At 45.7% G+C, this 16,876-nt stretch overlaps 1 protein-coding gene across 2 annotated transcripts in view; it reads left to right on the top strand.

Annotated features, from left to right (window-relative positions):
* Window positions 1-16,876, top strand: part of LOC144682521 (protocadherin-16-like) — a 357,547-nt gene that overhangs the window by 321,117 nt on the left and 19,554 nt on the right. For both annotated transcript variants that reach the window (XR_013577065.1, XM_078544911.1), the window contains exon 17: window positions 7,400-7,530. Coding sequence is in view for 1 of the 2 variants with exons in the window: in XM_078544911.1 (XP_078401037.1) it covers window positions 7,400-7,530 (131 nt within the window). In the remaining variant the exon portion in view is untranslated. The remainder of the gene's footprint in view (window positions 1-7,399; window positions 7,531-16,876) is intronic.

Here is a 16,876-nt window from a genome sequence, read left to right as displayed (position 1 = left end):
GGGTACTGACTTCACTGGGTACTGACCACACCGGGTACTGACCGCACTGGGCACTGACTGCACCGGGTACTAACTGCACTGGATACTGACCGCACCGGGTACTGACTTCACTGGGTACTGACCGCACCGGGTACTGACCGCACTGGGCACTGACCGCACCGGGTACTAACTGCACTGGGTACTGACTGCACCGGGTACTGACCGCACTGGGTACTGACTTCACTGGGTACTGACCACACTGGGTACTGACCGCACCGGGTACTGACCGCACTGGGCACTGACCGCACCGGGTACTAACTGCACTGGGTACTGACCGCACCGGGTACTGACCGCACCGGGTACTGACTGCACAGGGTACTGACCGCACTGGGTACTGACTTCACTGGGTACTGACCGCACCGGGTACTGACTTCACTGGGTATTGACCACACCGGGTACTGACCGCGCTGGGTACTGACTTCACTGGGTACTGACCGCACCGGGTACTGACCGCACTGGGTACTGACTTCACTGGGTACTGACCGCACCGGGTACTGACCGCACCGGGTACTGACTTCACTGGGTACTGACCGCACTGGGTACTGACCGCACCGGGTACTGACTGCACTGGGTACTGACTTCACTGGGTACTGACCGCACCGGGTACTGACTTCACTGGATACTGACCACACCGGGTACTGACTGCACCGGGTACTGACCGCACTGGGTACTGACTTCACTGGATACTGACCGCACCGGGTACTGACTTCACTGGGTACTGACCGCACCGGGTACTGACTTCACTGGGTACTGACCGCACTGGGTACTGACTTCACTGGGTACTGACCACACCGGGTACTGACTTCACTGGATACTGACCACACCGGGTTCTGACCGCACCGGGTACTGACCGCACCGGGTACTGACCGCACTGGGTACTGACTGCACTGGGTACTGACCGCACTGGGTACTGACTTCACTGGGTACTGATCGCACCGGGTACTGACTTCACTGGGTACTGACCGCACTGGGTACTGACCACACTGGGTACTGACCTCACTGGCTACTGACCTCACTGGGTACCGACCGCACGGGGTACTGACTACACTGGGTACTGACCACACTGGGTACTAACTGCACTGGGTACTGACCGCACTGGGTACTGACCGCACTGGGTACTGACCACACTGGGTGCTGACTACACTGGTTACTGTCCGCACTGGGTACTGACTACACTGGGTACTGACCGCACTGGGTACTGACTGCACCGGGTACTGACTACACTGGGTACTGACCGCACTGGGTACTGACCTCACTGGGCACTGACCACACCGGGTACTGACTGCACTGGGTACTGACTGCACTGGGTACTGACCGCACTGTGTACTGACTACACTGGGTACTGACCGCACTGGGTAATGACCGCACTGGGTACTGACCGCACTGGGTACTGACCTCACTGGGCACTGACCACACCGGGTACTGACCTCACTGGGTACTGACCGCACTGGGTACTGACCGCACTGGGTACTGACCTCACTGGGCACTGACCACACCGGGTACTGACCGCACTGGGTACTGACCGCACTGGGTACTGACCTCATTTGGCACTGACCACACCGGGTACTGACCGCACTGGGTTCTGACCGCACTGGGTACTGACTACACTGGGTACTGATCACACTGGGTACTGACCACACTGGGTACTGACTGCACTGGGGACTGACCTCACTGGGTACTGACCGCACTGGGTACTGACTGCACTGGGGACTGACCTCACTGGGTACTGACCGCACTGGGTACTGACCACACCGGGTACTGACCACACTGGAGACTGACCACACTGGGTACTGACCGCACTGGGTACTGACCAAACTCGGTACTGACCACACTGGGGACTGACCACACTGGGTACTGACCGCACTGGGTACTGACCGCACTCGGTACTGACCACACCAGGTACTGACTGCACCAGAAACTTACCAGTCTAGGTACTGATCGCACCAGTACTGATCACATTGGGCACTGACCACACCGATACTGACCAAACCAAATGTTGATTAGTCCGAGCACTTACCACACTCAATAAAAGAAGTGGCTAGTGCAATAGTTATGTGTTGGTTTTAATTTTCCAAAATTCCCTAGATTTGGGGAAGCTTCCATTAGATTGGAAAATAGCGAATGTTACTGCTTTATTCAAAAAGGGAGGGAGGCAGAGAGCAGGTAAGTTCAGGCCAGTTAGCCTAACACCTGTCATAGGGAATATGTTAGAAGCTATTATTAAAGACGTTATCTCAGAGCACTTGGAAAAGTTCAAAGTAATTAAGCAGAGTCTACATGGCTTTGTGAAATGGAAATTATTTTACCAATTTATTGGAGTCTTTGAAGGAGTAACATGTGCTGTGGATAAGGGGAACCAGTGGATGTGCTGTACTTAGATTTCCAGAAGGTATTTGATTAGGAGCCACATCAAAGGTGATTGCAGAAAATAAAAGCTCATGGTGTAGGGGGTAACATGTTGACATGGGTAGAAGATTGGCTGGCTAACAGGAAGCAGAGAGTTGGCATAAATGGGTATTTTTCTGGTTGGCAGGATGTGATGAGTGGTGTGTCACAGGGATCAGTGCTGGGGTCTCAACATTTTACAATTTATAAAAATGACTTGGACAAAGGGACCGAAGGAATGGTTGTTAAATTTGCTGATGACACAGAGATAGAAAAGTAAGTGGTGAGGACATAAGGAAACTATAAAGGACATAGACAGGTTAAGTGAGTGGGCAAAGATCTGGCAAATAGAGTATAATATGGAAAAATGTGAAATTGACCATTTTGGCAGGAAGAATAAAGAGAAGCTTATTATCTAAATGGTGAGAGATTGCAGAGCTCTGAGATTCAGAGGGATCTGGGTGTCCTAGTGTATGAATCACAAAAGGTTAGTGTGCAGGTACAGCAGGTAATTAGGAAATCTAATAGAATGTTATTGTTTATTGTGAGGGGAATTGAATATAAAAGTAGGGAGGTTATGCTTCAGTTATACAGGGCACTAGTGAGACCACATCTAGAGTATTGTGTACGGTTTTGGTTTCCTTATTTGAGGAAAGATGTAAATGCATTAGAAGCAGTTCAGAGAAGGTTTGCCAGACTAATACCAGGAATGGGCAGGTTATCTTATGAGAAAACGTTGGACAGGTTAGGCTTGTATCCACTGGAGTTTAGAAGAGTAAGAGGCGACTTGATTGAAACATATAAGATCCTGAGGGGTCTTGACAGGGTGGATGTAGAGAGGATGTTTCCTCTTGTGGGAGAATCTATAACTAGGGGTCACTGTTTAAAAATAAGGGGTCGCTCATTTAAGACAGAGATGAGAAAATTTTTCCCTCAGAGGGTTGTGAGTCTTTGGAACTCTCTTCCTCAAAAGGCAGTGGAAGCAGAGTTAAGGCAGAACGAGATAGATTCCTGATTAACAAGAGGGTGAAAGGTTATCAGGGGTGGGCAGGAATGTGGATTGAGGTTACATTCAGATCAGCCATGATCTCATTGAATGACGGAACAGGTTCGAGGGGCCGAGTGGCCTCCTCCTGTTCCTAACTCGTATGTTCATAAGAAATAGAACATAAGATCATATGAATTAGGAGCAAGTCTAGGCCATTCAGCCTGTCGATCCTGTTCTGCAGGATCATTCAATACAATCATGGCTGATCTGGGGCTTCAACTCCATTTTCCCGCCCACTCCCCATATCCCTTAATTCCCCGAGAGACCAAAAATCTGTCTATCCCAGCCTTAAATATATTCAACGGTGGAGAATCCACAACCCTCTGGGGTAGAGAATTCCAAAGTTTCACAACCCTGAGTAAAGTAATTTCTCCTCATCCCAGTCCTAAGTGATCGGTCCCTCATCCTGAGACTGTGCCCCCGTGTTTTAGATTCCCCGACCGGTGGAAACAATCTCTGTGTCCACCCTATCAAACCCCTTCAAATTTTGTAGGTTTCAATGAGATCACCTCTCATTCTCCAAAACTCCAGAGAATATAAATCCAATTTACTCAGCCTCTCATCATAGGACAACCCCCTCATCCCAGGGACCAATCAAGTGACCCTTCGCTGTACCACCTCCTTTACATAGGATTACATCAAACATATGGCACAGAAACAGGCCTAACCAGTCCATGCTGGTGCTTATGCTCCACTGAAGCCTTGCCCCATCTTTTCTCATTTAAATCTACCATCGTAACCCTCTATTCCCTCCTCCCTCAACTGTTTGTCTAGCTTCCCCTTAAAATGCATCTATACTATTCCTTATAACTATTCCCTGTGGTAGTGAGTTCCACGTTCTCACCATTCTCTCTGGGTAAGGAAGTTTCTTCTGGATTCCCTATTGGATTTTTTGGGTGACTATCTTATACTGATCGCCTCTCGGTATGCTCTTCCCCACAAGAGGAAACATTCTCTCTGTGTCCACTCGATCAAAACCTTTCATCATTTTAAAAACCTCTATTAAGTCACCCCTCAGCCTTTGTTTTTCAAGAGAGGAGACCCAGCCTGTCAATCCTTTCCTAATATTTATACCCACACATTTCGGGTTTCATCCTTGTAAGTCTTCTCTGCACCCTCTCCATGTCTCGATATTCTTTTTATAATATGGTGACCAGGGCTACACACAGTTCTCCAAGTATGGGTCTGACCAAGGTTCGATACAGGTTCAGCATAACTTCCCTACTTTCAATTCTATCCCTCTAGAAATAAAGCCTAATGCTTGGTTTGTTTTTTTCTGGCCTTGTTAACCTGTGGAGTAACTTTCAGTGACTGGTGTATTTGTACCCCGAGACTACCCCACCCTCACTCACACCTTCCACCTAGTAAAAGATGTTAAAGCAGGGCATTTGGAAAATCTCAATGCAATCATGCCGTCAACATCACTTTGTGAAAGGGAAATTGTGCGTGACTAATTTATTAGAATTCTTTGAGGAAATAACAAGCAACATGCATAAAGGAGAACCTGTAGATGTGGTGTACTTGATTACTAGAAGGCATTTGACACCGATTGTTCTACACCGAAGGTTACCTCACATTAGCATGGATAGAGGATTGATTAACTTACAGGAAATGGAGTAGAAATAAATGGGTAATTTTTGGGTTTGGCAAGCTGTAACTAGTGGAGTGACACAGGGATCAGTGCTGAAGCCTCAACTATTTACAATTTATATCAATGACTGGGATGAAAGGACCAAATCTATGGTAGCTAAATTTCCTGATGGCACAAAGATGGATAAGAAAGTAAGTTGTCAAGAGGAAATAGAGGCCAGAATTTTCCCGTCGGCGATTTGGGGGCAGGGCCCGCTCTCCGAGGGGAAAATGACGCGGGATGATGTCAGGAGGAATCCCCAACATCATCCCTGTCCCTTTAAATTTTCAGGAAGGCGGGCGGACAACGAAATCAGCTGTCCGCCCGCCGACCTGTCAATGGCCAATTGAGGCCATTAACAGGGTAGTTAACCCAATTAAAGACCTGCCCATCCAACCTTGAGACTGGTGGGCAGGCCAGGAAACCCAGGGGGCGTCTGATAAAACATCAAACCTCATCCACCAGCGGGATGAGGCTTCATGTCTGTTTTTAAAAAGTTTAATAAAGTTTCTGTGATATTTATTAACATATCCCATCTTGTGTGACATTGTCACATGAGGGGGACATGTTAATAATTTTTTTATTTTTCTATTTTTGATGTTTATAAAGCTTTCACCGATCTCCCTGAGGCAGCACTTAGTTTCAAGGAGCAGTGCGCACTCTGACAGCTGGGGAATCCCCCCCCTCCATAGCGCTTCCCGTCGGGCAGCCCGCTGGGTGGGCCTTAACTGGCCCCGCCCACTCAAAATGGCGGCTTGGCCCATTTCGCCGGCTGTCCTCCCATCAAGGGCAAAATTCTGCCCAGAGAGTCTGCAAAGGGATAGAGACAGGTTAAAGTGGGTGGGCAAAAATTTGGCAGGTGGAGTATATTGTGGAAAATGTGAATTGTCCACTTTGACAGGAAGAACAGAAAAGCAGCAAATAATTTAAATGGAGAGAGATTACAGAACTCGGTGGTACAGAAAGATCTGGGTGTCCTGGTACATGAATCACAAAAAGTTGGTATGCAGGTGCAGCAAGTGCTTAGGAAGGCAAATGGAATGTTGTTATTTATTGAGAGGGGAATTGAATATAAAAGTAGGGGACAGTTGCTTCAGTTGTACAGGGCATTAGTGAGAACACATCTAGAATACTGTGTACTGTTTTGGTCTCCTAATTTAAGAAAGGACATAATTGCATTAGAAGCAATTCGACTGATTACTGGGTTGAAGGGTTTTTCTTATGAGGAAAGGTTGGACAGGCTGGGCCTGTATCCATTGGAGTTCAGAAGAATGAAAGGTGATCTTATTGAAACATATCCTGAGGGGGTTTGACAGGGTAGATGTTGAAATGATGTTTCCCCCTTTGGGAGAGACTAGAACTAGGGGACACAGTTTGAAAATAAGGGGTGTCCCATTTTAAGATGGAGATGAGGAAAAACTATTTCCCTGAGGATTTGTAAGTCTTTGGAACTCTCTTCCCCAGAGAGCAGTGGAGGCAGGGTCATTGAATATTTTAAAGGCAGAGTTAGATAAATTTTTGATTAACAAAGGAGTCAAAGGCTATCAGGGGTAGGCGGGAATGTGGAATTGGGGCCACAATCAGATCATCATGATCTTACTGAATGGCGTAGCAGGCTGTAGGGGCCGAATGGCCTCCTCTTAATTTGTATGTTTGTATGGTGATAAGTGATCTCCTTATTCTTCCAATAAAAATGCACTAACTCACATGTATCTGTGTTGAACATTATTTGCCAACTATTTACCAATTCTGCAAGTTTATTATTTCCTCCTGTAATTTGTTAGTTCTCCTCAGTATTAACTATCGGCCAGTTTGGTGTCATCTGCAAATTTAGAAATTGTGTTTTTCATTTCAAAGTCTAAATTGTTAATGTAAATTGTAAACAGCAGTGATCCCAACAGTGACTCTTGGGGAACACCATTTCCCACTTTCTGTGACTCTGAATAACAACCCTTTACTCCCAATGTCTGCTCTCTGTCTGAAGCCAGCCAGAAATCCATTCTGCCAGGTGTCCCAACTCCACATTCTCTGACCTTATTCATTAGCCTATTATGAGGCACCTTATCAAAGATTTTGAAAATCCAGATAGATTACATCTACTGCATCACCATTGTCTACTCTCAACCCCTCTAAAGTTCAATAAGGTTGGCCAAGCAAGATTTTCCCTTTTGAAATCCATGCTGACCTCATTGTAATATTTTTTGATTCTGGACACTGACCACACCTGCCATTGCTGGGCATTGTGATTATTTAAAATTGGCTGCTTTTTGAACTGATTTCTTCCCTTGTGATTTCAGGTTGCGTTTGACAGCAACAGACAGAGGGACTCCAAGGCTTGTGGGCACTTCCACACTGACTGTCATCGTCCTGGACCTGAATGACAATAGCCCAACCATCCCATTTCCCCGTGTGGTGCGGGTACCAGAGAGTGAGTGACCACATCATCAGTGACATGTCACATGCATACATACATTTACACACACACAAACTCTCACATTTACACACTCGGACCAGCCACACACTCAGAAAAAAACATGCAGAGAGATAACACACAAATCTCTCACACACACAACCTCACATTCACACATTGACATGCAAACTCATGTTCACACACACAAACACACTCACACAATCACAAAAACACACACACACAAACACACACACAAACACACTCGCACAATCACACACACACAAACACAAACACACACACAAGCACACACACACAATCACACAAACACACACACACACAAACTCACACAAACACACACACACACAAACACACTCACACACACACAAACTCACTCACAATCACACAAACACACACACACAAACACACTCACACAATCACACACACACACACAAACACACACACAATCACACTCACACAATCACACAAACACACACTCACACACAAACACACACAATCACACAAACACACACTCACACACACACACAAACACACTCACACAATCACACACACACACACACACACAAACACACACACACAAACACTCACAATCACACACACACACAAAGGGCAGAATTATCTATGCCCACTGTTCGGCGGTGTGAGTGGACAATATGGTGAGGAGGCCAAAAACCGTCCGCTCTGCCCATCAATGGCAGTCTGCATCTCCCGCTGTCAGACATCAGGAACCTGTGACTTTGGAATTCTCTGCCTCAGAAGGTGGTGGATGCGGGATCATTGAATATTTTTAAGGCAGAGGTAGATAGATTCTTGTTAGGCAAGGGAATCAAAGGTTACCGGGGTTAGATGGGAATGTGGAAATGGAAACACAAACAGATCAGCCATGATCCCGTTGAATGGGGGAGCAGGCTCGATGGGCCGAATGGTCTATTCCTGTTCCTATTTCTTATGTTTCTTATGTAACCTCATTGTAATACACCTGCATTATAAGCTCACCCCGCCAGAATCATTCCCACCTCCTCCCACACCCCCTTTGGATCACACACACACACACGCACATACCCACATTCACACACACGTGTGTGTACACATGCATACACACAATCTGTCACACACATTCACGCACACACACACATGCACACGCACATACACACACATCCTCATACACAGGCACATACGCAGACATTCACACACACACTCATGCACATACATTCTCACACGCACATACGCACATTCTCACACACGCACACATACACACATTCACACACATACGCGTGCACACACACACACACGTTCCCACATACACACTCATACACACACACAATCACATACACACATGCACATATACACACACTCTCATACTTGCTCACACACACACATTCTCACACACATACATACACTGATGCATGCACACACACATATGCACATACACACGCACATGCACACACACACATATGCAGGCATTCACACACACATTCACACACACACATACACATGCACACATGCACATGCACACACACACACACATGCAAACATACATTCACACAGACACAAACACTTACAGTGAGAGATTGAGAGTGAAGGAAAATTTGCATCTCTATAATGGCTCTCATTGTATCGCAATATGCTTTAAAGCCACTGAAGTACTTTAAAAGGGTAGTTTTAATGTTGGAAACATGCATCCTATTTACAAACAGTAAGATGTTGTAAACAGCAATAAGATATTGAGAGATTGATAATGAGATAATGAGATAGTGAACAGTTAAATCTGTTCATGACAAAAACAAAACTACCTGGAAAAACTCAGCAGGTCTGACAGCATCTGCGGAGAGTCCGTATGACTGTTCATCAGACATTCGGACTCGAAACGTTAACTGTGTTCCTCTCCGCAGATGCTGTCAGACCTGCTGAGTTTTTCCAGGTATTTTTGTTTTTGTTTTGGATTTCCAGCATCCGCAGTTTTTTGCTTTTAGCTTAAATCTGTTCATAATGTTGGTTCTTTTGAGCATCTCATTTGTTTGACCCTCTGACCTCGCTTTCGTTGTTCTATCTGTCTTCCAATAGGAACAAAGGACTTTTGAGCAGGAGTAGGCCATTCAGCCCTTTGATAAAAATGTCTTCACTGCTTTCCTCTCTCAGCCTCTGCACCGAGTGACTTCTCACCCTCAGTGATATCAATCTCCATCTCAACTCATCATGTTCTCTCTCCTCTCAGTTCACTGCCCTCTCATCCTCCACAAATCTCTCCCTCCATGTAAACCCCCCAACCCAGATTGATGATCTCCCCTTGACCTTACCGTCTCACATGGTCTGATAATCCCACCGTATGAATTAAAGATAAGGCCTTCTCCAATCACTTCCTTGTATCACTCACTACCCACATCCATCTTCCATGCCCCACCCTTTACCTCCCCCTGTATCCAGCCCTGGAATAAAAATACCCCCAATTCCAATTACAACTGCAATCTCAAAATCCCAAAAAACACAACACCTAAATTTGCGGGGATAGTCAATACTGAGGGCGACTGTGACAAATTACAGGAGGACATTAATAACCTTGCAGATTGAGCAAATAATTAGCAAGTGAAGTTCAACACAGGTAAATGTGAATCTAAGTAGGGCAGAGGAATAAAGGAACCTTGGTGTACAAATATATCGATCACTAAAAGTTGCACCACAGGTACACAAGGTCATTAAAAAAAACAACCAAGCATTGGGCTTTATTTCTAGGGGGATAGAATTGAAAAATAAGGTAGTTATGTTGAACCTGTATTGGACCCTTGGTTAGACAAAATTTTAGAGTAATGTGTGCAGTTCTGGTTGCGATATTATGGCACTGGGTGTGGCAGAGGCATTGCTGATATAACTTCTCCAGAGCTCTTAAGTAAGCAAGCACAAAGACAGCAGCTCATCACTGAGTGCAGTTAGTCATAGAGTGTAAACTTGGAAATTTGGTGAGTGAAGACTTTTGGTGCAGTGAGGAAGGAGGGAAGCAAGTACGTGATTGGTTGGTGAATATTTTGTTCATTTATCTTTGAAAACCCAGAGTAATTTATTAGGAATTGTAAGATTTTATTAGAATTAGTAAGGTTTATGAACAGTGGTAAGCTCTTTGGGAATAGTAGGGTTTATTAATTACAAATTACTTAAGAAGATAAATGAATTAACACATAATAAAGATGATGTGTTGTGACTGCAGAATGTTGGTGATCCTGGATACTGGAGTGATCCAGGCGAACACATCTGCAGGGAGTGCCAGTAGTTTAAGGAGCTTTGGCTGAGAATCAGCACTGGAGGCCGAGCTGCAGACACTGAGACACATCAAGGAGGGGGGAAGTTACCTGGACAGTTTGTTCCAGGTGGCAGTCACATCCTTTAGAATAGGGTTTTCTGATTTGGTCAGGATTAGGAAGGTGTGACTGCGATGATACAAAGATAAGTGGAGGGACAATTAGCATTGAGGAGGCAGGGAGGCTGCAGAAGGAATTGGACAGGTTAGGAGAATGGGCAAAGAAGTGGTAAATGGAATACAATGTGGGCAAGTGTGAGGTCATGCATTTTGGTAGGTAGAATAGAGGCATAGACTATTTTCTAACTGGGGAGAGAATTCAGAAATCTGGAGTGCAAAGGGACTTGGGAGTCCTAGTCCAGGATTCTCTTAAGGTTAACTTGCAGGTTGAGTCGGTAGTTAGGAAGGCAAATGCAATGTTGGCATTTATTTCGAGAGGACTAGAATATAAAAGCAGGGATGTGCTGCTGAGGCTTTATAAGGCTCTGGTCAGACCACATTTAGAATATTGTGAGCAATTTTGGGCCCCGTATCTCAGGAAGGATGTGCTGGCCCTGGAGAGGGTCCAGAGAAGGTTCAGAGAATGATCCCAGGAATGAAAGGCTTAACATATGAGGAATGTTTGAGGACTCTGGGTCTATACTTGATGGAGTTTAGAAGGATGAGGGGGGATCTGATTGAAACTTACAGAATACTGAGAAGCCTGGATAGAGTGGACGTGGGGAAGATGTTTCCATTAGTAGGAGAGACTAGGACCCGAGGGGACAGCCTCAGAGTAAAGGGAAGACCTTTTAGAACAGAGATGAGGAGAAACTTCTTTAGCCAGAGAGTGGTGAATCTATGGAATTCATTGCCACAGAAGGCTGTGGAGGCCAGGTCATTGAGTGTATTTAAGATCGAGATAGATAGGTTCTTGATTGGTTAGGGGATCAAAGGTTACGGGGAGAAGGCGGGAGAATGGGGTTGAGAAACTTATCAGCGATGATTGAATGGCGGAGCAGACTCGATGGGCCGAATGGCCTAATTTCTGCTCCTATGTCTTATGGTCTTATGGTAAGGGAATCAAAAAGGTAGAAATTGAAGAGTCTCAGCCCTTGCAATTGTCCAATAGGTTTGAGGTCTTTGTGGGACCAGCAGGAGTGGTGGATGAGCAAACTGACCATGACTCCGTGGTACAGGAAGCCACTCTGCGGCCGAGAGCGAGGCTCTAGATGGCTCTGTTCCCTGCCCGATTCCAGGGTTCGGGACATCTGCTCTGGGCTGGAGAGGAACTTACAGTTGGAAGGGGAGGATCCAATGGTTGTGGTCCACGTAGCTACCAATGACATATATAGGATTAGGAAAAAGGTTCTGCTGGGTGGGTATGAGCAGCTAGGGGCTAAATTAAAATCAGAACCTCAAAAGTAATCATCTCTGGATTTTACCTGTGCCACAAGCAAATTGGTGCAGGGTAGATAAGATTAGAGAGTTAAATGCATGGCTCAAAGATTGGTGTGGGAGAAATGGGTTTTAATTCCTGGGGCACTGGCACCAGTACTGGGGAAAGTGGGAGCTGTACCGTGGGGACAAGCTTCACCTGAGCCATGCTGGGACCAGTGTTCTGGCAAGTCGTATATCTAGGGCGGTGGAGAGGGCTTTAAACTAAATAGTTGAGGGAAGGGATTGTGTGAGAGGAGATGTACTAAATCAAAGGGTAACAATGAGATACTAGATCAGAGTAGCAATTTGGGTAATGATAACCAGTGTGGCAGGAAGGGACAGAGAGTACAAACTTAAGAGGGCACCAGCAGATAAGGCCAGCGATTGCAGAAATGGTAAAAAGACAAAGTTGAAGGTTCTGTATCTGAATGTGTGCAGAATTCATAACAAAATGGATGAATTGTTAGCACAGATAGTAATAAATATGTAAGACCTGACAGTCATTACAGAGACAAGGTTACAGGGTGACCAAGGCTAGGACATGAATATTGAAGGGTATTTACTTTTTCGAAAAGATAGGAAGCTATGAAAAGGTGGTGGGGTAGCTCTGTTAATAAATGATGTCATTAATGCAGTAGTGAGAGATGACCTTAGCTCGAAAGAGCAAGATGTAGAGTCAGTTTGGGTAGAGATAAGAAATAGGAAAGGTAAGGGGTCACTTGTGGGAGAAGTTTATCGGCCTCTAAAAGTAGTTACACTGTAGGACAGAATATACAGGAAGAAATATATGGGGCAGGTAAGAAAGGTACCGCAATAATCATAGGGGATTTTTAAACAAGTTTCTATACTTGGAATTAATTGAGAAGTGCCAGGAATAAGGGAAATTTAGGGCCAAATTAATAAAGTAATGAAAATAATCCAAAGTAGAATAAAGTTAACGTAAGGGGAGTAGAGTTAAGACATGGTAGGGCAGCTCAGTCAAGTGGAATGCATGTCCTGTAATATGTGGGAAGTCATGGACACTACCGGTGTCCTAGACAACCACGTATGCAGGAAGTGCTGTCAGCTGCAGAAACTTGAGCTCCGGTTTTCAGAGCTCAAACAGTGGCTGGAGTCACTGTGGAACATCCGGGAGGGTGAGAACTACATGGCTAGCACGGTCAGAGAAGTGGTCACACTGCAGCTTAAGGGCCTGGAGACAGAGAGGGAACAGGCAGTCCAAGAGAAGTAGGCAGGCAGTGCAGGGGTCCCCTGGAGTCCCGCTCACAAATCAGTTTTTGGTTTTGGAAGCTGGTGAGGGCACTGGTTCCTCAGAGGAGCGGAGTCAGAGCCAAGTTTGTGGCACCATGAATAGCTCGGCTGTGCAGGAGGGCAGGAAGTAGAAAGGAAGAGCTATAGTTTTAGGGGATTCATTGGTTAGGCGAACAAACAGGTGTTTCTGTGGCCATAGATGTGACTGCAGGATGGGATGTTGCCTCTCTGGTACCAGGGTCAAGGTTGTCACAGAGCGGCCGTAGGACATACTTCTGGGGGAGGGTAAACAGCCAGAGGTCGTGGTCCACATTGGTTCCAATGACTTAGGTAGGAAGGGGGATGTGGTCCTGCAGACAGAATTTAGGGAGCTAGGTAGAAAATTAGCAAACAGGACCTCTAATGTAGTAATCTCCAGATTACTCCCAGTGCCACGTGCCAGTGAGTACAGAAATAGGAGGTTAAGGCAGATGAATGTGTGGCTGGAAAGATGGTGCAGGAGGGAGGGCTTTAGATTCCTGGGACACTGGGACTGGCTCTGGGGGAGACGGCACCTGTACAAGCTGGACAGGTTGTACCTGAACAGAGCTGGGACTGAGTTACTTGTGGGGCATTTTGCTAGTGCTGTTGGGAGGGCTTTAAACTAACTCGGTAGGGGTGTGGGAACCAAGAGAAAACATTAGAGAGGAATACCAGTGTGCACAAAATACTGGGAGAGACAGATAGCACTAGTATAGAGAACAGTAAGTTAATAGGTGAAGTCAGGGTGAGGGAGAAAGTAACAAATTCTAAATCAGGATTAGGGTTACTGTGCATGTGTGTGAATACACGGAGTATAGTGAATAAGATTGGGGAGTTACAGGTGCAGATTGCCATGTGGAAATATGATGTTGTGGCGATAACAGAGACCTGGCTCAAGGAAGGGCAGAACTGGGTGTTAAATATTCCTGGGTACAAGGTGTTCAGAAAAGATAGGAAAGGAGGAGGGGTGTCGGAGTTGGTTAAGGAGAGCATTGCAGTGCTGGAGAAAGAGGATGTCCCAGAGGGTTCAAGGACAGAATCAATTTGGCTCAAGCTAAGGAACAAAAAGGGGGGAATTACATTGCTCGGTGTAGTCGATAGACCACCAACTAGTGAGAAGGACGTAGAAGAACAAATCTGCAGGGAAATTACAGAGAGATGCAGGCATTATAGAGTAGTTATAATGGGGGGCTTTAATTACCTGAATGTAGACTGGGACAGTGGTAGTGTAAAGGGTGGAGAGGGGCAAAAGTTCCTAGATTGTGTTCCGGAGAATTTTCTACAGCAGTATGTGTCCAATCCAACAAGAAAAGACGCACTGTTAGACCTGATTCCTGGAAATGAGGTGGGCCAAGTAGATGAAGTGTATGTGGGGGAGCATTTAGGAGACAGTGATCATTGTATTGTATATTTTAGGATGATGATAGAAAAGGACGATAGGCAATCCAGAGTAAGAATAATTAACTGGGTGAGAGCTGGCGGGGCAAGAACGGAGCTGGGCCAGATAGACTGGAATGAAAGATAGGCAGGAAAAACTGTAGCTGAACATTGGGCTACCTTCAAAAAAGAATTGGTTCGGGCACAGTCAAGGTGTATTCCATCGAAAGGGAAAGGTAGGGCAAATGATTCCAGAGCACCCTGGATGGAAAAAGGAGATACAAATTAAGATAAAGAAGAAAAAGTGTGTCTATGACAGTGTCAGGTAGAAAATACAATTGAGAACCAAGAGGAATACAGAAGGTTCAGAGGGGAGGTGAAAAAGCATATTAGAGAAGTGAAGAGGGATTATGAGAAAAGACTGGCAGCCAACATAAAGGAAAATCCTGTCTTCTATAGGCATATAAATAGTAAAAGGGTGGTTAAAGGAGGAGTAGGGCCGATTAGGGACCTAAAAGGGAATTTACACATGGACGAAGGGGCCACGTCTGAGGTATTAAATGAATACTTTGCACCTGTCTTTACCAAGGAGTTGGATACTACCCAGGCCGTGGTGACAGACAAGGAAACTCTGTCACTAGAAGGGCTCAAAATTGAGAAGGAGGAAGTGTTGAATAGACTGTCGGTACTTAATGTTGACAAGGCACCGGGACTGGATGAGATGCATCCAAGGATATTGAAGGAAGTGAGAGTAGAAATTGCAGGGGTACTGGCCACAATCTTTCAGTCTTCCCCAGACTCAGGGGAGGTGCCAGAGGACTGGGGAATTGCAAACATTACACCCTTGTTCAAAAAAGGTTGTAAGGATAAGCCCAGCAATTACAAACCAATCAGTTTAACTTCAGTGGTGGGCAAGATTCTAGAAACAATTATTTGGGATAGAATTAGTAGTCACGTGGAAAAATATGGGTTGATAAGGAAGAGCCAGCATGGATTTCTAAAGGGGAAATTGTGTTTAACTAACTTGCCGGAGTTTTTTGAAGAAGTAACAGGAAAGGTCGATGAGGGTAATGCTGTTGATGTGGTGCACATGGACTTTCAAAAGACATTTGACACAGTGCCACACAACAGACTTGTGAGAAAAGTTATTGCTCATGGAATAAAAGGGACACTAGCAACATGGATACAAAATTGGTTGAAAAATAGGAAGCAGAGAGAATGGTCAATGGAGTTTTTTGGGCTGGAGGAAGGTTTGTAGTGGAGTTCCCCATGGGTTGGTATTGGGACCCTTGCTTTTCCTGATATATATTAATGATCTAGATCTTAGTGTGCAGGGGACAATTTCAAAATTTGTGGATGATACGAAGCTTGGGAGTGTTGTAAACTGCGAGGATGGTGTGGAACTTCAAGAGGACATAGACAAGTTGGTGGGGTGGGCAGATAGGTGGCAGATGAAGTTCAATGCAGAGAAGTGTGAGGTGATGCATTTTGTTAGGAAGGACATGGGCCAGGGTTTCCCGGTCGGTGAGCGGAGGGGATGGGGCCCGCTTGCCGATGTGTAAAATGACGTGGGGTGACGGGCGGAACTCCCAACGTCACCGCGCCCCATTTAAATTTTCAGGAAGGCGGGGGCACAGCCGAATCAGCTCTGCGCCCACCGACCTGTCAATGGCCAATTGAGGCCATTGACAAAGTAATTAAAGTAATTAATGGACCTGCCCGTCCAACCTTAAGGTTAACGGGCAGGCCGGGAGCCCTGGCAGGAAGTAGAAAAAGCATCAAACCTGATCCACGGGCGGGATGAGGTTTCATGTGGGTTTTAAAAATGTAATAAAAGTGTAATCAAAGTGATGGACATGTCCCAACTCATGTGACGTGTCCCCATGAGGGAACATGTCAGGGAAATATTTTTTTCTGTTTTGAGCATTTTTTAGTGTGAAGCCGATGTCCCTGAGGCAGCGCTTAGCCTCCGGGAGATCAGTGTGTGCG

Source organism: Cetorhinus maximus, chromosome 7 (genome assembly GCF_964194155.1).
Source record: "Cetorhinus maximus chromosome 7, sCetMax3.hap1.1, whole genome shotgun sequence".
NCBI classification, from domain to species: Eukaryota; Metazoa; Chordata; class Chondrichthyes; order Lamniformes; family Cetorhinidae; genus Cetorhinus; species Cetorhinus maximus.
Note: the sequence above shows the minus strand (reverse complement) of the source record. Positions and strands in the feature narration are given on the sequence as shown.